The following is a 26,751-nucleotide window of genomic DNA, read 5'->3' as shown; positions in this document are numbered from 1 at the left end:
CAATGTGAACCTGAGCTCTTGTCGTTCAAAGGCCACATGCTCTAAAGCAGAGCCTTCCGTCAGACAACAGCACATGAAATGCTGGCCCGGGGAGAGCAGTCTGTCTGAAATAACCCCCAGGAAAAGCAGATAGGCACCAGCTAAGAGTCTGAACTCCTGGGTCCTGGTTCTTCCTCTTCATCGCCACTCCTCTGAATAGCTACAGAATTCAGTTGCTGTTTTGATTTTTCTCCTCCATAAGGCAAATACAGCTTCTTAAAGATGCTGCAAAGGAGTCCAGATGTCTTTTGAAAGAATGCTTTTAGGAAACAGTGCAGGAATGAGAGTCCAGACCGGACTGACATTTATAATTGTAAATCCTTGGTTTACGCACATGGGAAATATTGGTGGGAGATAAGAGGTGTTGGTTTTGAAAATTCTCAGTAATGGTTTCAATGCTTCTCTAATTGTTATATAGCTCACTCTTAGTTCACAGGAAGCTCTCGCTGTGTTATTCTGCCATCCAATACGGTACCATGAGGATGTTCTTACTGGGTTTCTTTTGGGGGAGAGTTGTTTTTCACAGTCCTGGGGACCATACTCAGGGCCCTGCGTGTTAGGCTGGTGTGTTACCAACTGACTGTCAGCTCCAGCAGTGTTCTGTGTGTGCGTGAGCATGTGTATATGTGAACCACAGCTGTGCGTTAGTTTGCAGAAATGAAGGGTTCGAGTCAGTAGGGTACCATCCCCTGCTCTCCAGCTAATGCACAAAAGGTAGGGAGCATCACAGCAGAGAGAAGTCACTGAGCCAAGAGTGAAGGGTGCGTCAGGGGGCTCGCATGCTCCAGAGTATGGCATGGTCATGTGGAACATTTTCCAAGTTCTTTTTTTTTTTTTCTGTTTTGTTTTGTTTTATTTTTTGAGACAAGGTTTCTATGTGTAGTTTTGAAGCTGTCCTGGAACTTGCTCTGTAGACCAGGCGGGCCTCAAACTCACATAAATCTACCTACCTTTGCCTCCCAAGCCCTGGGATTATAGGCATGCACCGCCACTACCCAGCCCAAGTTCTTTTAATTCAGAAAGTTCCTGTTTACTGAAAAAGAATCAGGCACCATTGAGATTCACTGCTTTTTTGCTCAACACCTTCAGGACTGGGAAAAGTTGTGCTTGCAGAACTTGGAACAGAATCTTTGCTTTAGATCCTCCCACGCCGTGCCGGTTACCTTTCCAGGCAAGTCTTCCCATTGGCACAGCATGCACCTCAGGTGCCAGGATGCTGACCCATTGTCAGTACTGGGTCAATAGTGAACTGAGTCTTAAGGTTGGGAGGGACCCCAGAGGGTCCAGTGCTGCCTTTCACTAACGGCTGTTGACTCAAGCTCAAATCCCGCCTGCCTTCCCCTCACCTCCTTGTGAGGCAACCTCTCAGGTATAGCTGGACTTTCCTTCTTTCACAAAGCCTCCGTGCCAGTTCCCGCAGGGAATTCTTTACCAGAATTTACCAGCATTTACCAGATTTCACATAATTGTCACCTGTCCATAGAGGAAATATCAAACACCCGCTACATGCCAGCTATGCTAAGCCTTAGTGCATTCTATCCGCAAGCCTTTATTTTCTTTGTATTTTTATTTAGCGTGTGTATCGCCACGGCACACATGTGGAGAAGACAGCATTCAGGAGGCAGATCTCTCCTGCCGTGTGGGTTGCAGAGATCAAACTCAGGTCATAGACTGGACTGAATGTGATTGTGTCTGTACGGTTTTGTTTGATGGTGCTGGTTTTTTTTGGTTTGTTTGTTTTGGTTTTTGTTGGTTGATTGGTTTGGTTTTGTGGGGACTTTTTTGGTTTGTTTTAAGACAAGGTCTCACTTGGTAGACCAGGCTGGCCTTGAACTCATAGAGATCCTCCTGTCTCTGCTTCCTGAGTGCAGGGATTAAAAGCCTACACCACCCTACCCAGCAATTCTGTCTATATGGAGAACATCTGGGGGTTTGTCTTCAGTTTATGTAAATGGACAGGAGACATGAAGAGGTACCCTAGACAGTGGAGATGAATCTATTTTTATTAAGAATCCGATGAATCCGATTAAGATCTTGAAGGCTTTTGCTTTTCTCTGTGTAATTTTCCTTAGGGGACTCGAATATTCTGTGCTCAATGATGAATATTTAGAAGACACTCAGCGAATATTTAAATGAAGAGAAACAATTCTTATTCTAAAGCAAAAGAGCAAATAAGGTGTCTTTTGCCTCCTTTTAGGTTTCCTTGTAACGGAAGACTCTCCTGTTGGGGCTGGAGATGCAGAAAAGCTCCTAGAGACAGGGGCAGAGGAGCCGGTGAACATCCTGCCTCCAGAAAATGCACTCGGTTCTCTGTATTCCTTCATCCTTTACATAAGTAAGATGGTAAGTCTGACGTAGTTTCCTCAGGTAGAATGTTGACCAGTACAGGGGTGTTCTGCAGAGAGGCAGAATGGGTGAGGAGTGGTACCAGTTGGCCAGGCTAGCCTCAAATGCACTATGCAGCCAAGGCTGACCTTGAACTCTCGATTCCCCATTTGCCACTTCCAAAGTGTTGATGCCATAGCCATAGGCCGCCACCTTGTTGTCACTTGAGGGAAGAATTTAAAATGTCTTTCTGAACTCTGAAGGTGATGCCTGAGGAGAGTTGCAGGTGGATGGCTTTAATTAGGAGCTCTTAGTTTAGCACATGAGCGTTTACTGCCTGGCAGGCTGGGCAGGCACACACCTATGAAGCATGGTTGCCTCCTTGGGGACCTTTTGGTCCCTCAGGGAACTGGAGACGCTCACTCGAAACAGAAAATGAGGTTTTTGTCAGGGCTGGTAGAGAAGGAAGAGGTCAGGAGAGAGCTGGGGTATTGTGAGCAGAGTCAAAGGGAATCCGAAGTATAGTTTGTTGTTGGATAGAATGGGTGGAGAGGGTGACAGGAGCAACAGGGACAGGGTGACGCGTTCAGAGAAAGGGAAGCATGAAGAGAAGGGGACATAGGGTAACTAGGGAAGCTGAGGCGTCTGTGCAGGGTGATGGGCAGTGTGTCCCTGAGTGTTGTTGAGCTTCTAGTGTCGGGGAGCCTTTGAAGATTTGAAACAGGGAAGTGGTTTGTCAGATCCGTGTCCTAGAAAGAGCTATGATGGCAAAATGTTTATTCAGGCTAATCGTTCTGAAGAGAGGATCCAAGAAAGACATTTAGCCATCTCTAATAGCTCAGTCAAGTGTGGAGGATTGAGCTCCCCCTTGTGGTGTGTGTGGGCATTGGACATTTTTCTAGGTAAATTGATGCTGGAGGCCAAAGTGATGCCAGGACTGCAGATGTCACCTTGGTCACAGCAGTCTCCTGTGGGGCCTGTAATTTTGAGGTTTGTGTAATAGCGTTTTGCTGTTGATGCTTCTGTAAACAGGTTTTGAGTCAGGAAGATCTGGTTTCAAATCCCTATTTAAAAGTTTGTGCAAATTACTAAGCCTTGTTTAATTGAAGCATAATAAGAACTGCAGATCCTTATGGCATGGGTTCTGGATATATGTGTATGTTATATAATGATCAAATCAGGGAATACTCAGGACAGTGGCCATTTCTATGTGTACTTGGGTTTTTTTTTAAAGTTTTTATATTTATGTATGTATTTATTTAATGCTTGTGAATACGTATGTGGACGGCAGAGGAAAACTTGCAGGAGTCAGCTCCCTTCTTCTACCTTGTGGGCTCTGGGAACCAAACCCAGGTGACTGGAGTTGGTAACAAACACCTCCGTCTGCTGAGCCATCTCTCCGCTCTACTTTTGATCATTTGAAAACACTCAGAACTAGCTCCGCTGTGCTTTTCTGCTCCTCACTTAATTCCTTTCTGTCCTCCCAACTCGCCCTTCTATCTCTACCAACCACTGTTCCATTCCGTTTTTCTCTAAGATGACGAGTAGCAAATGACTAAACTTTGAATCTCGGCTTCCTTATCTGAAAAGGTTAAATAAAAACGACTCCTGCTGCAATAACAGAGATCTGACAGCGGGAAGCATCTGGCGAGGTCTCTGGAACGCTGTGGGACTTCCTCCCAGGGCTAGTTCTTCTTTATAGTCAGAGGGCAGTGTAAAGATGTTGACTGCCCAGCAAATTCAGAGGAGAGGCTGCCTGGGTGAGAAAGAGGGAGCAGAGCAAATCCGTCTTTAGCTTTTCCTACGGTTGCTCATGCTGGCGGCAGTTGCCAGGTGTGATGGTCCTGAGCTGTTACAGTGCTTCCGATGACTGAGCCAGGCTCAGGAGTATCCTCTGACCAGTGCAAGGAATCAGTGGTTGGATGTGGGAGGAAGTCTGTCTTCCTCACATTCCTAGGCATGTATGGGCTGTCTTCTGGGTCTGAGTTAGAGACACAGACATGCTACAGGATATGGCCTCCACTTGTAGGATGACAGAGGAAGATAAGACCTGAAAGGCAAGAAGGGATGCAATGCTACGAGATGCTGACTTAAAGGGCATGCTCCAAAAAGCATTTTAATGGTTCGGTATGCACAAGGCATCTGCTAGGAATTAAGGATTCTAGTATGGTAGCTAGCAAAATGGTTCAGCAGCTAAGGGCACTTGCTGCCAAGTCTGACTATCTGAGTTCAGTCTCATATCCCACATTGTGGAAGGAGAGCACTAGTAAGTTATCTCTTACTAAGAGAGCCCATAAGATATCTTCTGGCCTCCACACATGTGCCACGGCATGCACATGCATCCTTACCCACAAACAAATAAATGTAGTAAGAGGGACTCTAACACGGGCCAAGCGTAGTCTTGATTTTTGCAAGGCTTATGAAGGTAGGATATGTGAAAACCGAGGACCGATGTACGAGGCAGTATGAAGTTTCCAACAAGGAGCAGTTACCCAGGAGGTAATGAGTTCCGCTTTGATTAGGGGAAACACATGGGTCGGTTGTTGGCTGACACTTGGAATCCTACAATTAGAAGGGTCTTGTAGAAGGAGCTGCGGGCTGCTTCCTGCCTCCCAGCTCCCGGCCACCGGCTAGCTTATGTCCCAAAATAGCAACACACAAATTGTATTCTTTTTTTTTTTTTTTTTTGGATTTTTGAGACAGGGTTTCTCTGTAGCTTTTTGGTTCCTGTCCTGGAACTAGCTCTTGTAGACCAGGCTGGCCTCGAACTCACAGAGATCCACCTGCCTCTGCCTCCCAAGTGCTGGGATTAAAGGCGTGCGCCACCACCACCCGGCACAAACTGTATTCTTTTAAACACTGTTTGGCCCATTAGCTCTAGTCTCTTACTGGCTAACTCTTACATATTCATTTAACCCATATCTAGTAATTTGTGCAGCACCACGAGGTGGTGTCTTACCAGGAAGATTCTAGTGTATCTCCATCTTAGGCTGGAGCTTCATCGCATCTGGCTCAGAGAGGAGAGGCATGGCATCTGCCTCACTTCCTCTTCCTCCCAGCATTCTGTTCTGTTTACTCCACCCACCTATGTTCTAACCTATCAGGACAAGCAGTTTCTTTATTAATTAACCAATGAAAGCAACAGATTGGTATATGACACTCCCACATCAGGGTCTTTGGAAGATGGCTGCCCCAGTGTCTCACTAATTAAAGTAATTTCCTGACAGGTTATTTTGAGGTCTGTGCATTAGCAATTCTTTTAAATGTATTCATTTTTGAAGTTGAATACAAAGAGGTACTTTGTGCTCAGCATCGCCCCATCATCCCTCTGCTCGCCTTTCCCCAGCCCTCTGGTTCGTCATGGAAGGAAGTTTCTCCTGGACAGTCTCACTTCTGTTTTCATGGCATATGTACATGCATGCTTTTGTATGCCTAGTTAAAATCCAGGAACTATAAATGACAGAAAACATATCTGTCTTTCTGGGACTACCTTAATCCACTCAATGTGATCATCTCTAGCTGGACCTACTTTCCTGCATGCATCAGCGATTCTTAGTGTGAGCCACCTGCCTTTCAGGGGCACACATCCTTCTGTAGTCAACTCATTTTTGTACTGACTCAAAACGTCCTTCTATGTGAAACCCTCTGTAAGATCTAATTCCTTTATACACAGTAATTCTTTCAATATGTGAAGTTATATCCTGTTTTAATTTTATTGGTTGTTTTTGTTTGTTCTGTTTTATTTTGAGACAAGGTCCCTCTACATAGCTCTGGCTGTCCTGGAACTCAGTATATAGACCGGGCTGGCCTCAAACTCACAGAGATCTGCCTGTCTCTGCCTCTAGAGTGCTGGAATTAAAGGTGGGAGCTACCATCCATGCCCAGGTTTTTAATATTTTGTCATGAAAATGTCAAACAAAAGCAGAGAGACTAACTAGGTGATAACATTGGATTATAACAATGAAACATTCATTTTCAAATCTGGAAGGAGTTCGGTAAGATTTTGCCACACAGAAATAAAAAAATGCTTGAGAAAGGTCCAGTCTTTTAGACTCTTTCTGAAAGAGCACAGATCTCAGAACAGTTACTGTGTAGCCTTTTTTCTCTGAGTTATGATGCCAGAGCCTTAAACATTTAGTTCTTTCTCTTTTTCCTGGTGATCAGTATTCTTATTTTCCCATTTTGCTTGTTTAATATATTTGGAAACCATATACCAGCACCGTATACAACTATAATTTTTTTTTTGTTTTGTTTTTGTTTTTTTGGTTTTTCGAGACAGGGTTTCTCTGTAACTTTGGAGCCTGTCCTGGAGCTAGCTCTTGTAGACCAGGCTGGTCTCGAACTCACAGAGATCCACCTGCCTCTGCTTCCCGAGTGCTGGGATTAAAGGTGTGCGCCACCACCGCCCAGCTCGTATACAATTATTATTATTGCTGTTTGTGGGGCCAGAGAAACCTGGCTTTCTCTTTTCCCAGGCTCCACCCACAATCCCTTTTTGATAGTTCCTTGGCCATGCTGACCTTATCCCCTGTGGCAAGTGAGCTTTCTTCATCTGGATTGTCCTTCACTGGACGAGAGCCACTTTGCGCTTTCGTCCCCTCTCTTCTCTCAATGGACTCTTCCGCCCAACTCTACCTGTTATTTTCCCCTCGCTCACTTCTCGGTCCTCTTGCGCTCATCTCTGTGCCCCCCCCCCCCCCCCCCCCCCGTTCACTTGGACTTTAGTCAACTCTGCGCCCTTGGCCCTCACTTGGATTCTCCCGCCCAGGCCCATGCTCTTTTCTCCCCCTCCTCTCTCCTTGATGGATTTGCTAACCTGTATGCTCAACCTTTTCCCCTCGCGGTGGATTCTTCCGTTCAGCGCGTTGTGGTTCCCCAGCCCTGCTCGGCTGGTTTGTCCGGCACTAGTCCCGCCCCCGCATTAATCCCGGCCCCGTACTCCCGGCTCGCCGGCTTCCTGGGTGCGTTGACGTGAGCTCCTGGGCGCCGTCTGATGACGTGTTTTCCCCGGAGGCCTAGTGCGAAAGGTGCCGCGACCCGGGAAGGCGAAGTTCATTCCCGGTGTCCGCCCCCTTGAGCCGGTCCTTCCCGAGGCGGAAGCGGTGAAAGCCGGCTCGGTGCTGTTCGCAGGAAGCGTCACCTCCGCGCAGCTGCCCCAGACACGATGGACTCAGTGCCTGCCACCGTGCCTGCTGTCACCGCCTCCCCGGGGGATCCCGAGCTGCTGGGCCCCCTGTCGGTGCTCTACGCAGCCCTCATAGCCAAGCTACTGGAGGTGACAGTTCTCACTCCCAGGGAGGGGCCGCGGCTGTGGCTGGCGGGTGGACCAGTGCTGGGCAGAGTGGGTGCCCAGAGCGACAGCCCCGGAGAGGGGAGCGAGACTGCGTGTGGGCTGCTTAGGTTGCTTGCTGGGTTTTCACGGAGCACTGTCGAGGTGGCAGGCACCGCGTTACGTGGAGGCTTCTTTTCCTGGTGGCACTGCCGGGGTGGGGCCAGTATTATAATTAGCAGGTAGTGAAAGTGTGGAGTGGGCAGGTGTGTAATAATCCTGCCTTTAAGGAAACATTTAGAGCTAAGGCACTGAGTCGCATAGATGACTTTTGAGGGCAGGACCCCTAAACCGGTTAAAAAGAGCTGTCTGAACTTGCTCAACACTTGTCTTCGTTTATGTAAAACTGGAGCCAATACTTAAACTATGAGGGGAAGAACACATTATATTATCACACTGGATTTATTTGCACCCACAAAAGTTGATTAGTTTATATTTAAAGCTTTCATGTTGTGTACTTTTCAAAGTAATAAAACAACTTATCTAAAAGAATGATCCAGGGAATTTTTAACTATATATAAACAATACAATATGGCAGAGCCTATCAGAAACTGGAAATATATGGCCAACTTAAAGATATTTAGACACTTGACTTGAAAACACTCCAAGTTAAACAAACATGAGAGTGACAATATCCTGTATTTCTTGAAGTGGGAGGTATTGAAGATAGATGGCCAGGAGTGGTTATCTGATGCAGACTACTTAGAATTTCTGTGAAGATTCTTTTAGAATGTTTTGTTGTAAACATTTTCAAGGTTTCCCATTATTTCTGATGTGTTGGTTTCAGTTGATTGCCACGTTGCCCGATAACGTTCAGCCTGGCCCTGACTTTTATGGACTACCATGGCAGCCTGTGATCGTGACTGCCATCTTGGGAATTGTCTCATTTGCAATTTTCTCCTGGAGAACTATTCTTGTTGTAAGTAAATTCAGTGACCTTATCACATGACTCAGGAAGTGCATGAGGTATTTTGTACTCACTGCTCTTTTTACCTATTTATTTTAAATTAGTAACATGAATGCAACTTGCTGGTTATAATTCTATCTTGGTAATTTAGTGTAATCTTTGTATTGATAAAGGCTTAAGAAAACAAGGTAACATTTATAATTGTGATGAGAAAATTATTTTGATTTTAAAAATTCCTATACCATTAGATATATGTACACTGTAAGTAGAACTGGGAATTCTTAAAGTCATCCTTAAAAATAATTTCATAATATGTATCAAAAGCTTTAAAAATAAAGTCAGGTGGATAATAGCTATCCTCTTAAATAGTATGATAAATCTTGTGTAGTGATCTCTATGAAAGAAATAACCAATCATATACATTAAAAATCTTACACAAGAATGTTGATTGACACAGTCTTTATTTCCAATTAGTTATTAGATGTGTGTGTGTGTGTGTGTATGTTTTCTGCATGTACACTTGCACACAGGCCATGGAGGGTGTGCAGAGGTCAGAGTACAGTTTTGTTGACCTGGTTCTCATCATCTTCCTTTACCTGCATTTCAGGAATTGAACTCATCATCAGACTTATATCATCTGGCAGCAGGCACCTTTACCTGCTAAGCTATCTTGTCTGTCCTGGAAGGGTATTTATTAAAGCGGGAACTTGCAGCAACCTAACATATATCTATATAATGGGATATTTGATGATTACAAAGACAGATGCAGCAAATGTTCATAATTTAGTGTGAAGTGGAATGAAGCACAAACTGACTTAAAAGTGATGTTAAACTGCACATATACACACATGCATGCACACTGCAAAGTAGTACAGTGACACACGGCAGCAGATGAGGTCATTTCACTATGTATATGCATGTGAATTTGGATGGCTGTCCAGAAGAGCCTGTCAGATCCACTGGAGCTGGAGTGCAGGTGGTTGTGGGACCAAACTCCTGTCCTCTCTAAGAGAAGCGGGGCTTTTAATTCTGGAGCCATCTTTCAAGTCTTGGCCTTTGTATGTGTTTCCCAACTTTTCTGGTTTGATCACATGCTGTGCTGTTCCAAAAATATTCTTTTATTTGGAGATTACAGATTGTAGGTTGTCCAAAGACACATTATTACATTTTCATTCTTTTTTTTTTCCCCTGAGCAGAATTTGTGTTTGAAATTCACAGTTCAGTGTGGGAGCCTTGGGCTTTCCCTGAGATTCCTCAGTTTGCTTCCCCATCCTTACCTGCTCTGTTAGTTTGGGTGCAATGGGATGAGTACAGATGATTCTTTGATTGACAAGGCTACACCATTAAAGAGATGGACATTTGTTTTCCTGTGTTGGAAGCTTTTGTTTGTTTTGTTTTGTTTTAACTCTTAGAACTGGAGTTACAGACGGTTGTGAGCTGTCGTGTTGGTACTGGGAACCCAGGTCCTCGGGAAGAGCAGCTAGTGTTCTTAACTGCTAAGTCATCTTTTCAGCCCCCAAATGCATTTTCTTACAACAAGATATTTATACGTGTGTTCTATTGATAAGTTTGAAATTCCACGTGTGATTTTTGGATGGATCTGAGTATCTCATCACCATTTAATGTTGTAATATCTGTGGCGGGGCTGCATCCCCGACACCTGGCCGCCCGCATGGCTTATGCCCCAAAATAATTACACGGAAACTGTATTCTTTTAATCACTGCCTGGCCCATTAGTTCCAGCCTCTTATTGGCTAGCTCTTACATATTGATCTAACCCATTTCTAATATTCTATGTAACACCACAAGCTGGCTTACCAGGAAAGGTCTTAACCTGCGTCTGTCTGGAGTGGGAGAATCATGGCGACTCACGGACTCGGCTTCTTTCTCCCAGCATTCTGTTCTGTTTACTCCACCCACCTAAGGGTTGGCCTATCAAATGGGCCTAGGCAGTTTCTTTATTAGTTAACCAATGAAAGCAACAGATAGATACAAGACCCACCTCCATCATTTCCCCTTTTTCTGTTTAAACAAAAAAGAAAGGCGTTCACTTTGACATAGTAAAATTACATATAACAAAAACAGTTATCAAGCAAGAATTACAGTTACAATATTTATATCTATTTTATCCTTTATCATAACTAAGGAAAACTATAACTAACCATTCTTCAACTCCATCAAAGACTCCAGAAGGATATAATACTAACTAAGTAAACAAGAAGTAAGTAACTTCTAAAATTCTAGAAATGACAGAGACATCTTGCTGCCTGTACAGCCACGCAAAGTTCCTCTGTACCGTTGGGGCATCCATCTTCGGCCTTCAGGCCCATAGTATCCAGCAGACTTTTCCATGAAACAGGAAATTTCAAAGACAGTTCAGTCACTATCTGCTGTGTCCTGAAGAATGTCTCGCAGACTCTTTCATGAATCAGGAACCCCTAAAGAACATCTCACCTTTAGGCAAGTTCAGCAGTCCTCTCTCTGCGGGTTCTCTGTGTCGTTTATGCATCAGTCCAGGCAAGAGCAGTTTCTTGCCCAAATGTCTATCAAACTCCATAAGGAGCCTCTTCGATGCCCATCTTCCTCTTGAAGTAGATTGGTGCTGTCAGGAGCAGATGTGTCTCATTGTCATAAAAAGCCCTAATTATTAAAACACTTAAATGCCATATTCTGTAGCCTTTGAAAGATATGAAGAATGCCTATCTGAAATATATCTATGCATATCTAGAAAATCTAACTAACGTGACTACAAGCTTGACTATTATTTATGATTATCCATTAGCAACCTATATTTCTTAATTGTACATTACATTTTTAAATGAACTACACAATCACAATACCTTAATCAAGATCAGAAATACATATACATATAACAAAATTGACCTTAAAATCCACACCAATGCAAATTATTTATATCTATATCATATCTCCCTTTAAATGTAAAAGAACATTTATAAACCATATTTGGGAACATGGGCGCAGTTTTTTCTCTCCAAACTGCTTCCTGCTGAATGGGGGCGCTGTATTCACATCTTTCATGGTGTAACCTGTGTGTCAGGGTCATCTCAGTCGGCAGTTGAATGAAGTAATTTTCTGAAGGTGTTCACAGCAACCTTTCAGGAGGGCGTGGTCTATCATACCATATTGGGATAGAAGAAATCCACAGGGTCGCATCCTCTGTGAAAACAAAAGAAGACCCTCTCCAAAGCATCATATCCTTAGTCCCAAATTCTGAAATCATAATACCCTTATATCCATTCTTGTTTAGCTTGGCAGCCCATGTAATGAAATGTCTCTCTGCACTTAGCTCCTTTACAGTCAAAAATTTTAAAGAAAACACAATAATACAAAGAATCCAGACTCTCTGTGAATTTTCCATTTTTACGTGGCTTATTTTTCTTTATTTCTTTTAATCTATAACTATCTGTAGTCTGTCTCTTTAAAGACTTTACCCTTTTTTTAAGACATTAACTTTATTCTTTATATATATTTTTTTCCCTCTCTCAAGCCTACGTACATTCATTCAACAGTGTCTGAATCAGTTCTATTGTGAATCTGTAATTTTTTTACTATCCAGGAGCATTTCTTAAAATGTTAAGCACTTCTTAAAAACTTAAGTTGCACCATATACAGATAATATGGTACCGCCTGTGTCCTGCCCAGTCGAAACCTTAACTGCGCTGTTATATGGTAATTACGGTAGTTCCTGCCTGAGACCAGCACAGTTCAGCATGGCGGAGCTGAGCTGCTCCTGCCTCAGAGCCATTTGGTGCCCCTGAGCCACACGCAGTTCCAGACACACAGCAGTCCACATTGCCATCAAGCAAGCCATAGCACTTTACTCCAAATGCTCCATTCAAAAGCTCTGTTTCCAGCAGGAGCCAGACAGAGATCGCGATGGCGGCACAGCCCAGAAAGCCGGCATTTTAAAACAGCCAGTTTTTTCCTGTTGCTGAGTCAGGACAATTTCTTTGCCACACGCAACCCACAAACAGCAAAAAGCTGTCTTAAATTCTCTCTGTGTCCTTTTTAAGCCCTCTCAGGTTTTATGTGGAGTTCATTAGCACGTTGGGTGCCACTCTGATGTAATATCTGTGGTGGGGCTGCGTCCCCGACACTCGGCCGCCCGCATGGCTAGCTTATGCCCCGTAATAATTACACGGAAACTGTATTCTTTTAATCACTGCCTGGCCCATTAGTTCCAGCCTCTTATTGGCTAGCTCTTACATATTGATCTAACCCATTTCTAATATTCTGTGTAGCACCATGAGCTGGCTTACCAGGAAAGGTCTTAACCCGTCTGTCTGGAGTGGGAGAATCATGGCGACTCACTGACTCGGCTTCTTTCTCCCAGCATTCTGTTCTGTTTACTCCACCCACCTAAGGGTTGGCCTATCAAATGGGCCTCGGCAGTTTCTTTATTAGTTAACCAATGAAAGCAACAGATAGATACAAGACCCACCTCCATGAATTTAATAGCATTTGAGGAACTGAAGAGATGACAGCTCAGTCAATGATTTAGTGTTCGTTGCTCTTGCAGAGGACCCAGGTTTGATTCCCAGCACTCAAGGTAGTTCATAACCATGTATACCTCTGGTTTCCAGGCTATCCAATGCCTGCTTCTGGCTTCCACAGCCACAAGGCATTCATAGGGTGTACATACATAGGAGCAAGCAAAACACTCACATATAAATAAATAAATAAATATTAATTTTTTAAAAAATAGTAGCATTGGAAAGGAGAAATATGGTTTTTTGTTTTGTTTTGTTTTGTTTTGTTTTTTTGGTTTTTTTTGAGACAGGGTCTCTCTGTAGCTTTGGTGCCTGTCCCGGAACTAGCTCTTGTAGACCAGGCTGGGCTCGAACTCCCAGAGATCTGCCTGCCTCTGCCTCCCGAGTGCTGGGATTAAAGGCGTGTGCCACCACCGCCCGGTGAGAAATATGTTTTGAGTCACAAAGAAATTTAGTGGTCCAGCACAGCGGCCCAGTGGGTAAAGGTGCCTGCAGCCAAGACTAACAACCTGAATTTTATCCCAGGACCCAACATGGTTGAAGGAAAGAGCCAACTCCCACAAGTTGACCTCTGATTTCCATATGTACATATGTATGCCCTGGCATGTGCACCCCCCCCCACATGAACACATAAGTAAATAAGTGCAATTTGGTGTTGTGACATTCATCTATAAATATAACCCCAGTACTCGGAAGGCATAGATAGGCAGGTGACTACATGGTTTACGTGGTTTACATAGAGAGTTCCAGACTAGCCAGGGCTGCAGAATGAGACCATATCTCAAAAGAAAAAATAGAATTAGTAAATCTTTCTGCACTAATAACTGCCTTTGCTTTTCTGCTCTAGAGGTCATTATTCTCCTTCTGGGAACAACAGCTTTAGCTGTCAGCTCTTCTCTACGTTTCCTCTGGAAATACATCTTTTTCAGGCCATTACCATCCACTACTAACATTACCATTGTTAGTAGTCTTGGAAGTCATGTGGTACTCTGATATCAGATTCCGAGTTGCTGTTAGTTTTTTTTGTATGTTCATGATGTTTGTGTGCATGCGTGTGTGTGCGTGTGTGTGTGTGTGCGTGCATGCACATGTGAGTGTGCATGTGCGGAGCTCAAAGGTCAACCCCTGGTGTAGTCTTAGTTTTCTTTTTGGAGACTGGGTTTCCTTTTTAATTATCTAATGCCACATCTGGCAGGCTGCTGGCTTGCAGGATTCTGGGAGACTCATATTTCCACTTCCTGTCTTACTGTGGGAGCACTGGTTACAAATACGTACTGCCATTCCTGTGGGTCCTCACACTTAACACGGCAAATGTTTTAACCACTGCCCCAACCCTGTCAGTTTATTTCTAAGTTCAGCAGGTAGACAACTCTGAATAGGAATCTAGGATGTTTTCTGGTGAGTACATATCTAAAGACAAAGATTTTCCCCTTAGTTTAGTTTCTTTGTCTTTTTGAACACTCATTTCTCGAGGTTGGCTATTGGGAGTTGTCAGATGATATCAAGTAAATTAATTATTGATAGGTTTATTGCTAAGCTAGTAGCCGTGTGTATTAAGCATCGGTGCTCATATCTTAAGATTGGTGCTCCCTTAATAGATGCACAAACATACTTCTAGCTGCAAAACAAGATACACATCTTAGTGTTTTTATCTATTGAAGCTATTTATGAAGTATGAATACCAATTACATATGAATTGCCTTTTAGTTTTGTCTTTTAAAAATAATTTTTAGACTACATTTATTTATTTATTTGTATGCATTTGAGCCATGGTGTACGTGTGCAGATCAGAGCACAACTTGCAGGTTCTCTCTTTGCACTATGTGGGTCCAGGGGAAGGAATTCAGAATGTCAGGGTTAGCGATAAGGACCTTTGCCTGCTGCGCTATCATGCTAGCCCAATCTCTTCTTATTTTTAATACTGTGGATTTATTTTGCTGCACCTAGTTGTTACTAAATTTTCATTTGTTTATGGTTCTCACTTCTGTATTAGGAACAATATGATAATTATGTTTTGACAACAAATTTAATTTTATTTCTTTTCTTTTAGGTAAAGAGTAGAGTATATCAAGGTAAATCTCTAGGTTTGTTTCCCCTTATACCAACCCTCTGCATTGGTGTTTAATGTTAGTTTTCTTTAAGCTAGACAAAGGTACCATGACTTCTCATGCCTGACTGCTTTATTAACTCCTGGAAGCTTACTGTTTCTAGGCCACCAGCTTGGCTGATAGAACCGTGATGACGCCAGCTGAGACAGGCGGCAGCAGTACACTGAGGGAGTGGGGAGAGCAGGGTTAGTTAACTTTGGATGCTGGTGCAGTGCACGCTTGTTAACATCTGAACACGTTAAATCCGTATTTGAGTAGATGACATGCAGGATGGTGGGATGAACTGCTGTTTTGTATTTCTCGGTTTCTCTTTGCAAATGACATCTAAAGCAGTTCCATTTTCTGAGATGGGATCAAGTTATAGCATTTCTTTAGATTCTTCTGTATCTCTAAAATAAGTTAAAACTTTAATATTCTTACATCCTTATTGCAATCACTACAGACTGCTTTAAGGACAGACTAGTCATGCAAAGCATGTTTTCCTCCTAGTGCCTGACCTGACAGCATGCCTTTGCTGCAGTACCCTGGGGCATCGGCTTCATTTGGACTCACAAACTTACAGATTTCCTTTCTTTTTAGTAACTGAGAAGCAAATTTCTAAAAAGTTGGAGAATATCAAGAAAGAAAATGCAGAACTTATGGAAAAATTGTCAGATTATGAACAAAAGGTATAATTACTCTTTTAATTTCCTCCCCTTGTTCCAGCTTGAATATTTGTCTTTAACATTCCATTTATGATTTTTTTTAAGATTCATATTTTACTTCATCATTTCCTATGAGCCATTCAAGATGTCAGCGGTTGCTTTCTGTAGGAGGTTGTGAGCTTGGACATGACTTTGGTAGCATTAAAATTTGTAGTTCATTCTATGTTGTAACTATTAACCTTAAACACTTTGTTTTACATAGATCAAAGAGTCAAAAAAACATGTTCAAGACACAAAGAAAGAAAACATGATTCTCTCTGATGAAGCTATTAAATACAAGGTAAAAAAAATCTCTTTGGGTAAGAATTGCCTTCTAAAAGTGAAAATAAATGGAATGAATAATTCTTACTAATCTAAATATCCTTTTTGTTTGTTTGTTTTTGTTAAGGATAAAATTAAAGTACTCGAAGAAGCTAATGAAATTCTGAGTGACAAAGCCAAAAGTCTTCATCTTATGTTAGAGTCCGAAAGAGAACAGAATGTTAAGAATCAGGGCGTGGTAAGTTTAGCTGCTAACTGGTGATGTAATTGAACTTTTGAAGGGTTCTGCAGTGAGGGCAACTCTCCCGTGCTGTTAACTAAATCGAAAGGAGGACTCAGGGAAGTTGAACCTGATGTGGCTTATCTTGGAGGATTTTAACATAAGAGTTATTCTTATGGAAGAGTATTTTTGTTTTCAACACTAGATAATTAAACCAAATAGTTTAGCTTTGCTCTCCAGAACAGGTAGATGACCTGGGAATTCTAGCCTTATTGAATAGTTCTTAGATCTTTTTTTGTTTTTTTTTTTTAAAAATTCTCATTTTAATAAACTTATTCCAGTTTCATATAACAATTGCAGAGAAAATAGAGTTCCCATTATGTCCTATTCCAGCTGTGCTAATCACCCAGCTAAGGAAGTAATAGCCAATCATTTCTCTGATGTTAAAATTATTCTTTTCAGCTTTGTTTACTGCATTCTTTGGAAATCACTATACATGGCTCACAATTAGAGGGAAGAATTACATTTTACAACCCCTTGAGGATGTGGTATCTTCATAAATCTTTGGAATTCTTCTGTATGAAATTTATCTGTTTTCTTCCAAACCGAACTGTTTTCAGTGTAGGCAATGAACCCCAACTCCCTACCCCTCTAGTGTCTCATAGGGTAAGTGAGTCTTTTAAGACCCCCTATTCCCCAGAATTCTGACCCTAGTGTCTCTCATAGGGTAAGTTGGTATTCTAACACCCCCTATTCCCTGGGATTCTGACCCTCGTGTCTCACAGGGTAAGTGGGTATTCTAACATTAAGCTATAGCACTACCTTTTTTATTTTTTAATTTTGAGATTGTTTCCACTAAGTTGCCTGTGCTAGCTATGAACTCTATCTGTAACCAAGACAGGTCTTGAAATCATGATTCTTTTGCTTCAGTCTCCTAAATTAGTGTACATTAGCAGACTTGGCTAGGCAGAGAATTTTTTTCCCCAAGTTTTAGTTTTCTACCATTAGGAGGAGCTGGGGATGGAAGACAACAGTGACATTAATTTGAATTGGCTGACTTGAAAGATTTTTTTAAATTTTCTTTTATCTTTTTATGTGGTCATCTGCTATATTATCCTGTAGGTGGAGGCTGCGTGTTCATTTCCCAGCCACCCAGACCTGAAATAATCACACAGAAACTGTATTAATTACAACACTGTTGGGTCAATGACTCAGGCATATTTTTATGCATCTTGAATTAACTCATTTCTATTAATCTGTGTATTGCCACGAGGCTGGGACTTACCAGAAAGGATCCAATTCCTTCTCCTTTGGCAGCTACATGGCGTCTCCCTGACTCTCTGCCTTCTTTTCTCCTCTATCTCTGCTTAGAATTTCCGTCTTGCTCTATTCTGCCCTGCCATAAGCCGAAGCAGCTTCTTTATAACCAATGGTAACAAAACACATTTACAGCATACAGAGGGGAATCCCACATCATTATCTCATAACTAAGATGGTTGGATTATTACTACATTGATTTCCCTGCCCTCCTTAGGCCAAAATTGGATCCCTTACTTTTACCAAAAATATAGGCTGTTGTAGGATGTGTTAGTGTTTCTGCCTTGTGTGTGTGTGTTGGCTAGTTTTATGTCAAGTTAACACAGAAGTTCAGTTGAGAAAATGCTCTCGTCAGGTTGTCATGTGCGGAAAGCCTGTGGTGCATTTTATCAACTGATGATTTATGTGGGCGGGCCCAGCTCTCTGTGGGCAGTGCTGCCTCTGGGCTGATGGTCCTAGAAACTACAAGAAAATGGGCTGAGTAAGCCATGGGAAAGCAAGCCAGTAAGCAGTGTTCTTTTCTGACCTCTGCATCAGTTCCTGCCTCCTGACTTCTTTAGATATGGATGGTAAAGCTGTAAGCAGAAATAAACCCTTTGTTCCCCAAGTCACTTTTGGTTAGTTTATCACAGCAATAGAAAGCAAATAAGGACAGCATGTGTGTATACTAGTGACTGTGCTGAGACCTGAGGCTCTGTGTTCTGCTTTCATGGGTCAGATACTAGAAAAGAAGATGTCTATTGAAAAGTTGAAGGATGTCATTTCGATGGATGCATCAGAACTTTCAGAGGTGAGGCTGCCTGTATGCCCTACACAAGAGTAATAGCATTGTCTTAGTCTGGTTGAGCAAAAGTTTGATGCATGCTAAAGCATGTAAAAGATGAAAGTTGCATGATATTTGGTTGAAAAATATAACTTTTTGTGGGGGGACCTTATTTACTAACTTGGAGTGTTTTACATTAGGTTCAAATTGCCCTTAATGAAGCCAAGCTTAGGGAAGAGAATGTAAAATCTGAATGTCATCGTATTCAGGAAGAAAATGCCAGGCTTAAGAAGAAGAAAGAGCAGGTGAGGCCAGTTCTCCTACTAGGTGATGGCGTGTCCTCTCAGCAGTCTTTTCTTGGCCCTGCCAAGGAAAGGAAGTAAGTACTCAGGCTGGGTGTTGAGGACTGGAAACCATGCTTCCCAGGTTGAGCAAATGTCTGTGTCATGAGTTTTCTTCACAACTTAACCCAGCACTCGGGGTTTATTCTTTATCCTGTCAAATGCCAGTCACTCGTTGACATGAGTAACCTCAAAAATAGTCAGGGTTTTTATATCAGATAAGTATTTTATAATCATTCTTTGAATAGTTATTTCTTCACTGACCAAGAGGAGGTTATATGATCAGAATCTGAACTTAGGAGTCTGAGATGTACCCACCCGTTCATTGTGGAAGAAAACTAAGTTGAGTTAGCAATAATATTCTGAAGGCTGAAATAATTGGATCAACGTCCTTGATCAGGCTCATGTTCTTCCTGTAGTTCTGAGGGGTGGAACCATTCACCCTTTTTCTTTATTGATATTTTAGCATCTAGTGACATGCCAAGCAGAGCTGTGGCTTCATATCCCATCCCACATAGATCACATGTCTCCCATACACAGGAATTTAGATGTTTTGACTTTGCAGTTGCAGCAGCAGATTGAAGAGTGGAGTAAATCACATGCTGAGCTCACTGAGCAAATCACGTCATTTGAGAGATCCCAGAAAGACTTAGAAGTAGCTCTTACTCACAAAGACGACAATATTAATGTAAGTTTATCCTTATGAGTATACACTTAATCCTGTGAATTCTTCTGATTTAATCCAAGAGGCTCTTATACCATTCACTTCTTTGCTAGGCTTTGACTAACTGCATCACACAGTTGAATTCGTTGGAGTGTGAACTTGAATCTGAGGATCAGAATGAAGGAGGAAATGAGTCAGATGAGCTGGCTAATGGAGAGGTAGGAGGTAAGAGTTGTCTCGGGGAGGGCGGACCTATTTTGTCCTCTTGGCTTCAATTTCAGTTCACTGAGGCTACTTTTCAGCTGAGGTAAGCTTTATGGCAGTGCGCTGACACCGCTGGACTTGTAGATATGAATGTCTGTGTTGGGCCAGGTGGGTTCCTCAGGTATAGTACAGTGTAGGCATGCAAAGACACTGACATGTATCGTGGAGCTGTGTGAGTCTTCTCATGCCTCTTAAGTATTAAAAAGGTGCCTCATCCTTGTGGGGCGTGGTCTCTAGGCCTGAGGTGGCTGGACTCACAGATACGGCATTTAGGATGCTAGAGGGTGATGTCTCCCAAGTTGAATACTAACTGCTCCTTCCCACTGTGGGTGCTTTAAGTCACACCTGGCAGTGGATTTGAGGGAGAACAAAGGCCTGGGTATCTTTAAGTAGACATTTATCCAGGTGGAGGTGATCTGACAGAGGAAAGCACTCTGTCTTGGAGCAAGGATGATGTTTTTTTATTGCACAAACTGGTAAACTCTGAACATATAAATTTTCAGTTCTAAATTAGTTAATCAGTTTTCTTAGTTTTTTGTTTTTATTCCACTGTTTGAATATGATCATGGTTTGAGGGAAGTCATGGAAATGTCATTAAAAAGCAACAAAGAAAAAGCAACTGAAGCCTTTTCTCTTGTAGGTGACCGAAATGAGAAGATCAAGAATAGGATTAAGCAGATGATGGACGTCTCTCGGGTATCATCCTGTTTGAAGTCCCAGAAGCATCCGGGAGGCCTTCCTATGGCTTACTTTTAAGACTAGATCTTTTTTCTGTAATTTTCAGACACAAACTGCAATCTCGGTAGTTGAAGAGGATCTAAAACTTTTACAGCTTAAGCTAACAACATCAATGTCCACCAAATGCAACCTGGAAGGTAGGTTCTGGAGATAAAATTGCCATGTATTAGAACAATTTAAAATTTGACTAAAAAGATAAATAGATTCGAGTGTTCATGCTTCTCACTTATCAGAACTGCCCCCTCAGTCCTGTCTCTGAGGCCTCTGTACACATACAGAGGAAATCTTTGTCTTCCTTACAGACCAAATCAAGAAATTAGAAGATGACCGCAACTCGCTGCAGACCGCTAAAGCTGGGCTGGAAGAAGAATGCCAAACTCTGCGGCAGAAAGTGGAGATCCTGAATGAGCTGTACCAGCAGAAGGAGATAGCTCTGCAGAAGTAGGGTCCTACCGTTCTACTGGCTGAGCACTCACCGCTTTGTCTAAAGTTCATTTACACTTTCCCCACAGAGACTTGACGTTTCCTTTGTGCTTTATTTTCTATGACTTGCTGTGTGTGCGCATGTGCGCTATATGTACTTGATTTGGGTGTGCACATGTGTGCAGAGGTGGGGTGTGGAGGTTAGATGTTATAGTTAGTTGTCTTTTCCTCCTTTGATGTCCACCATTGTTTCTTGAGACATCCTTTATTGACCAGAAGAGCAAGCTGGCCGGCCAGTGAGTTTTGTAGCTCTGCCTGCCTCTGCCTCCCCCTGCTGGAGCTATAGGTGTACTCCTCCACACCTAGCTTTTTATACAATGGTTCTTCTAGGACAACATAAAAAAGTGATTCGTGCTAGTCGGTGGTGGCGCATACCTTTATCTTTACTCCTAGTACTTAGGAGCCAGAGGCCAGCCTGGTCTACTGAGTGAGTTCCAGAGCTGACTCCATAGCTACTAAGAAACCTTTCTCAAAAAACCAAAAAAAAAAAAAAAAAAAAAAAAAAAAAAAAGTGATTAGTACCCTTTCAGGGCAGATGCCCCTGCTTAGTTGAGTTAGAGTGCTGTTTTCCATAGGACGGGAAGGCACTTTCACACCTTCCTTCATACAGGCTACCCACAGACATAGTGCTTTTTACAGTGTTTTCCTTGTCATAGGAAATTATGGGGTACACTTAGAATGTTGCACCCTGCTTGCCAAGAGGTCAGTTTGATTTCTTGGATGTCAGGGAAGGTTTTCATTTCTTTGCATGTCTTCATGTATTGGGGCATTAAGAGAAGAATAGGAAGCTGCATGGTGTTGGCACATGCATTTATTCCCAGTGAGGCAGAGGCAGGTGGATCTCCAATTTCAAGGCCAGCCAATCTACAGAATGAGTTCCAGGACTACACAGAAAAACACTGTCTCGGAAAACAAACTAACAAACACAGGGTAGGAGATGACAATTGAATAGAGAGAGCCTGCTGTAAGAAATGACATTCACCTAAGAATTGGTTAATCCTAGGAAACTGAGTCAAGAAGAGTATGAGCGGCAAGACAGAGAGCAGCGACTGTCGGCTGCAGATGAAAAGGTGGTTCTGGCTGCGGAGGAAGTGAAAACTTACAAGTAAGTTCAGGCTCTGCGTGGGGACGGGGGCCTTGCACGGGGCTGCACTTTCCTTTCTACAACCGTTTCATAGAAGAAAACAACATAGAAACTAAGTGAGGAGGGGCTATAAGACCATTCATTCACCTAGGGAAAAGTTAAATGAAAGAGGCTAACATCAACTTACTTAGGAATGTAAAAAGGTCCTTGTTTCTTGCAGGTGGCTGTGGGTGGCAGGGTGGGGAGGAGTTTTACATATTAGAGTGGTTCTCAACCTTCCTAATGATGTGACCCTTTAATGCAGTTCCTCATGTTGTGGTGCTGAACCCCAACCATAAAATTATTTTCCTTGCTACTTCATAATTGTAATTTTTCTACTGTTATGAGTCGTAATGTGTTTTTGAAGATAGAGTTTTGTCAAAGGGGTCTCATCCCACAGGTTGTTTTAGAGTCATTCTTTAAACAATGCAGTTTGCTATGTAACTTCAAAAAAAAAATCCCTACAGTGATTATACCACTGCTCGATCAGTAGTCATTAGCCTGATTAGTTTTGTTTTTGTTTTTTGTAGAAAGAAAAACAAGTTGTGTAATTGTGTAGAAGCAGATATTCATTGCAAGATTTTTTTTGAGACTATATTGAAGATCATTAAGGAAATAATAATCTAAGAATCTCTAGCCATGAAATGACAGGAAAATTAATGTGTTTTGATTATACTGTACTTTCAGTAAATTTATATAAAACATGTTTTTGTATGTCTGGTAAAAACTTTAAAACTGTAACTGCCCAGAGTTAAGGGAACCTTTTCGGGCTGCTGCTAATTTTATCGAGTGGTATTTTAATTGATAATGCCAAGTGTAATTCTTAGGCGGAGAATTGAAGAAATGGAAGAAGAATTACAGAAAACAGAACGATCATTTAAAAGCCAGGTAAAAACTATATTGACCTGCCTTAGTTGCAGATTGTTTTGATAACTAATCTATATTAAAGTAGGCAGTATAAAGAGCCTGAATGTGTATTTAATGTGTGTCTTTCAGATCGCTGCTCACGAGAAGAAAGCTCATGATAACTGGGTAAGGGGTTTTTCTTTTTGGATTTTGTGCACAGCCCTACTCCATCTGAACCACAGTGCTTTTCTCTTCCAACAGCTCAAAGCTCGTGCTGCAGAGAGAGCCATGGCAGAGGAGAAGAGAGAAGCTGCTAACTTAAGGCACAAGTACGGAGTCTTGACACCTGTTTTTCAGGGGTTTTTACGGTGTTTTAATGCTAGGTGGTATCTAATAAGGAACTGATTGCTATTTCAATTTGAGTCCATTCTTTCTTAATATTCAAGATTACTGGAAATGACCCAAAAGATGGCAATGAGGCAAGATGAACCTGTGATCGTAAAGCCAATGCCAGGAAGACCAAATACTCAGAACCCTCCCCGGAGAGGTAGGAAGCACTTTGTACAAGGCAGCAGGATTTTGGTGTGGAATGTGTTTAAATTAAACTTTACTTCTGTAATAGGTATGCTGCCCTAGAAAGACTCCTGAGCTTCCTGGAGGGAAGGGGCTGTCATAGTGGTAACAAGGCATTGCTGTCTTCAGGTCTGAGCCAGAATGGTTCTTTTGGTCCATCCCCTGTGAGTGGCGGAGAATGCTCCCCTCCCCTACCAGCAGAGCCACCTGTGAGACCTCTCTCTGCCACACTCAGTCAAGGAGACATGCCTAGAAGTGAATGTGGTGAGCACTGGCGTATCCCTCTGCACTGCAGTACATGATGCGGGCTCTTCGTGGGTTAGAACTCAGATCTGTCCCCATAGAAAAGTGGGCCACTGTAAGCGCTGCCGTAAGATTAAACTGTGACTATGAAATGCCACCTTCTCCTGATTCTGTCTGGCGCTTAGGAAGACTGTCAGTCAGACTGGGAAAATGCCACCAGTACAGTGCGATTGCATCTCTAGCCTCAAGCACCAGACCAATATTCTTACTATAAAGTCTGTTGCTCATCTTTAAAACTAAAGCAATTCTTGGGGCTGGAGAGGTGGCTCAGTGGATAGCAGCACTTGCTGCTCTTCCAGAGGTCCTAGATATACTTCATACAACCAACATGGCAGCTCTCAACCATCTTTAACTCCAGTCCCAAGGGATCTGACACCCTTTCCTGTCCTCCATGGGTACTGCACACATGTGGTATAAATACATACACGCAAACAAAATACCCATACACATAAAACAAAAATAAAGGAAAATAATTTTAAAATAAATTTACAAAAACTGAGGCAACTCTTGTTTTAATACTTGAAGTCTCTGTATAAATTGTGACTCATATATTGAGATCCCTTTGGAATTGCAGGTATGTGCTCTCTTGCCTAGCAGGTCTATTTGTAATGCTTCTTTCTAGTTAAGAGATTGAGCCCTATCCACAACAGGTTTATTCCCCCTGAAAACTACCTGTGTTGTTTCTTTCTCAAGGGTCATTGGACAGACATTTACCTCGCCCTCGATGGCCATCAGAGGCATCTGGAAAACACTCTGCTTCTGGTAAGGGGCCTAAGGACTTTCCAAGCCTCATGCATGAGGGACTTTGAAGTAATACTTCTCAGAGTCCACGGCAGGTGAGTCTAAGTTGTTCTCCGGCCTCTTGCAGACCCAGGTCCAGCTCCTGTGATGAACAGCAGCTCCAGGAGCTCCTCCCCAGCGAAGGCCACGGATGAAGGCAAGGTACGCTCTTCAGGCAGATGAGTATTTCCTGCTGGTCTCCACCACCTCTCTTGTTCATATGTCTATTTGTTTCTTTAAAAGCAAACTGTTCCCCAAGAGCCTGACGGCCCCTCAGGTTCCAGCATAGCCCCTTTAGCTGAGCATCCAGTAGCAGTAAGTGTTTAGAGATGGAGGGTCAGAGTGGGCTTTTGTTTTGCTTGGTTTGTCCTTAGAAAGTTTATGAAAGCATGATACTCATCTTGCTCACCATTTATCTAGTGGCAGTATCACTTCAGTTCTCCTTGACTTTGGAGTGTCATTGAGCCAAAGTGGTTGGTTGTTGGTGTCCTAAGTTACTAATCAGTAGAGCATTTGCTGCAGCCATTACTACAGAGTGAAAAACCATCAGTACAACTTATGCTGTGCGCTTTGTGCTGAAAACTCTTGTGAGTGAAATAAACTCACTGTAAATCACATTACTCGTCTTATCCGCTCAAAACTGTGCCATTGAGAAACCCCTACATCTGTGTACCTGGCAAACTGTTTTGAATGATAGGAAATCAGATTGCTTACGAAAAGAAACGTGTAGCATCTGTTGATCTGGTCCTGAGCCATGGCTGTACAAGTTCGGTGTTCACAGAAGTGCTTGCTTTTGTGACATGTGTGTCTATTGCAGTTACTCAGCTTTCTGTGCTACATTAACATAATATGGAAATTCCTGTCCTGTAGTGTTGCCAGCCAGTGAGGGTCATTACTGGAGCACCATCTTTCTAATCACAAACATAAAACGGGAAATATTGTGAAATGGAGTACAGGGTCCCAGGGATCTGCACGTTTTGAGAAGTCTTTATCCAAGGCCAGTCTGGGTGAGACTTCAGAGACTGGAGACTTAAATTATGGAAGCTTTGGAGCGGCACAGCCTTGGAGTGGAGCCTGGCATTTGAGTTCCAGCTTGCCCTCCTACATGCAGTATGACCTACAGCAAATCAGCTCCACTCCTCTTGCCTTTCATGTTTAAAGCAAGATAGTCAGCACTTACAGACTGAGATCTGAGAATTTGGATACTATGGCAAAGGCCTACTGATGCTACCATGAATGGTTGCTATTACTGCTTGTGTAGAAAATGGATTTTCATTCTGTCCTCTATTCCTAATATGCACATATGGAATCACAGTGATGAGTACTTCTTTTGATATGGATTGCAGTGGGTATGGCATGGGTATGGCATGTCACAATCACTTCCTATAAGGCTGGTAGTCCTCTGGCTTTTCCCATTCCTGTGCAGGTATTAAGCGGTGACTCGAGTCACTGCTTACAGCATCCTTCTTGCCTCTCCAGTTGTCATGGGCAACGTGGGGTGAGGGGTGGTGTTACGCTGACAGTTCTTTGGACAGGTGCCAGTTTACTAGTCTTGGTACTTTATCATACAAAAGCATTTCCAAACTCTAATTGCTTCTTTTCTACAGGTTAACATGGCTCCCAAAGGGCCCCCTCCGTTTCCAGGGGTGCCTCTCTTGGGTGGCCCTTTGGGAGGCCCTATACCACCACCCATTCGATATGGACCACCTCCTCAGTTATGTGGGCCTTTTGGGCCTCGGCCAGTTCCACCATCATTTGGTATGATAATATGAACAGTACTGATTGACTTGTAAAACATACTCATCCTTTCTGTTCCTTGCTAAAGTAGTTGCTACCATAGAGCTTTCCAGGTGAGGATAAAACTGCGAGTACATTGTACTCTATCCTCAAGCTTCTGAGCACATCTAGGTACTATTTAATCTCCCTAAACTGAGTTGGGCGTGGTTAGACAAGGTAAGGGATCACTTAGGGAAGCCAGTAATGTTCCCTCTGCAGGTGAGATATATTATGTTTGGAAAAGATGGGTGACACATGCCATAACACCTTGTAAGTCACAGATACAAACAGAAGCATAAGCTACTGGTCATAGAATAGAGACAGGAAAGCTAAACAATCCCTTCTCACTGGGGCTAGATAGAAGAGAGGTGTTACA

The 26,751-nt window shown here is 42.7% G+C and overlaps 1 protein-coding gene across 5 annotated transcripts in view; it reads left to right on the top strand.

Moving 5' to 3' along the window:
* Mia3 (MIA SH3 domain ER export factor 3) overlaps window positions 1–26,751 on the top strand; it is a 44,281-nt gene that overhangs the window by 16,320 nt on the left and 1,210 nt on the right. The window contains exons 6-28 of one of the 5 annotated variants that reach the window (XM_057769242.1): window positions 2,237–2,382; window positions 8,481–8,612; window positions 15,162–15,183; window positions 15,799–15,887; window positions 16,126–16,203; window positions 16,312–16,422; window positions 18,440–18,511; window positions 18,685–18,789; window positions 19,391–19,513; window positions 19,603–19,714; window positions 20,394–20,449; window positions 20,538–20,628; window positions 20,794–20,932; window positions 21,978–22,079; window positions 22,925–22,985; window positions 23,094–23,129; window positions 23,205–23,272; window positions 23,390–23,490; window positions 23,646–23,780; window positions 24,513–24,581; window positions 24,688–24,761; window positions 24,843–24,914; window positions 26,207–26,357. In XM_057769242.1, the coding sequence (XP_057625225.1) occupies window positions 2,237–2,382; window positions 8,481–8,612; window positions 15,162–15,183; window positions 15,799–15,887; window positions 16,126–16,203; window positions 16,312–16,422; window positions 18,440–18,511; window positions 18,685–18,789; window positions 19,391–19,513; window positions 19,603–19,714; window positions 20,394–20,449; window positions 20,538–20,628; window positions 20,794–20,932; window positions 21,978–22,079; window positions 22,925–22,985; window positions 23,094–23,129; window positions 23,205–23,272; window positions 23,390–23,490; window positions 23,646–23,780; window positions 24,513–24,581; window positions 24,688–24,761; window positions 24,843–24,914; window positions 26,207–26,357 (2,145 nt within the window). Of the gene's footprint in view, window positions 1–2,236; window positions 2,383–7,390; window positions 7,640–8,480; window positions 8,613–15,161; window positions 15,184–15,798; window positions 15,888–16,125; window positions 16,204–16,311; window positions 16,423–18,439; window positions 18,512–18,684; window positions 18,790–19,390; window positions 19,514–19,602; window positions 19,715–20,393; window positions 20,450–20,537; window positions 20,629–20,793; window positions 20,933–21,977; window positions 22,080–22,924; window positions 22,986–23,093; window positions 23,130–23,204; window positions 23,273–23,389; window positions 23,491–23,645; window positions 23,781–24,512; window positions 24,582–24,687; window positions 24,762–24,842; window positions 24,915–26,206; window positions 26,358–26,751 lie in introns of those variants that run through there. The other 4 variants (XM_057769243.1, XM_057769239.1, XM_057769241.1 and 1 more) reach the window with 4 other exon arrangements.

The sequence above is a fragment of the Chionomys nivalis genome, chromosome 5 (genome assembly GCF_950005125.1).
Source record: "Chionomys nivalis chromosome 5, mChiNiv1.1, whole genome shotgun sequence".
In the NCBI taxonomy this organism is placed as follows: Eukaryota; Metazoa; Chordata; class Mammalia; order Rodentia; family Cricetidae; genus Chionomys; species Chionomys nivalis.
This window is presented reverse-complemented; position numbering and strand designations above follow the sequence as displayed.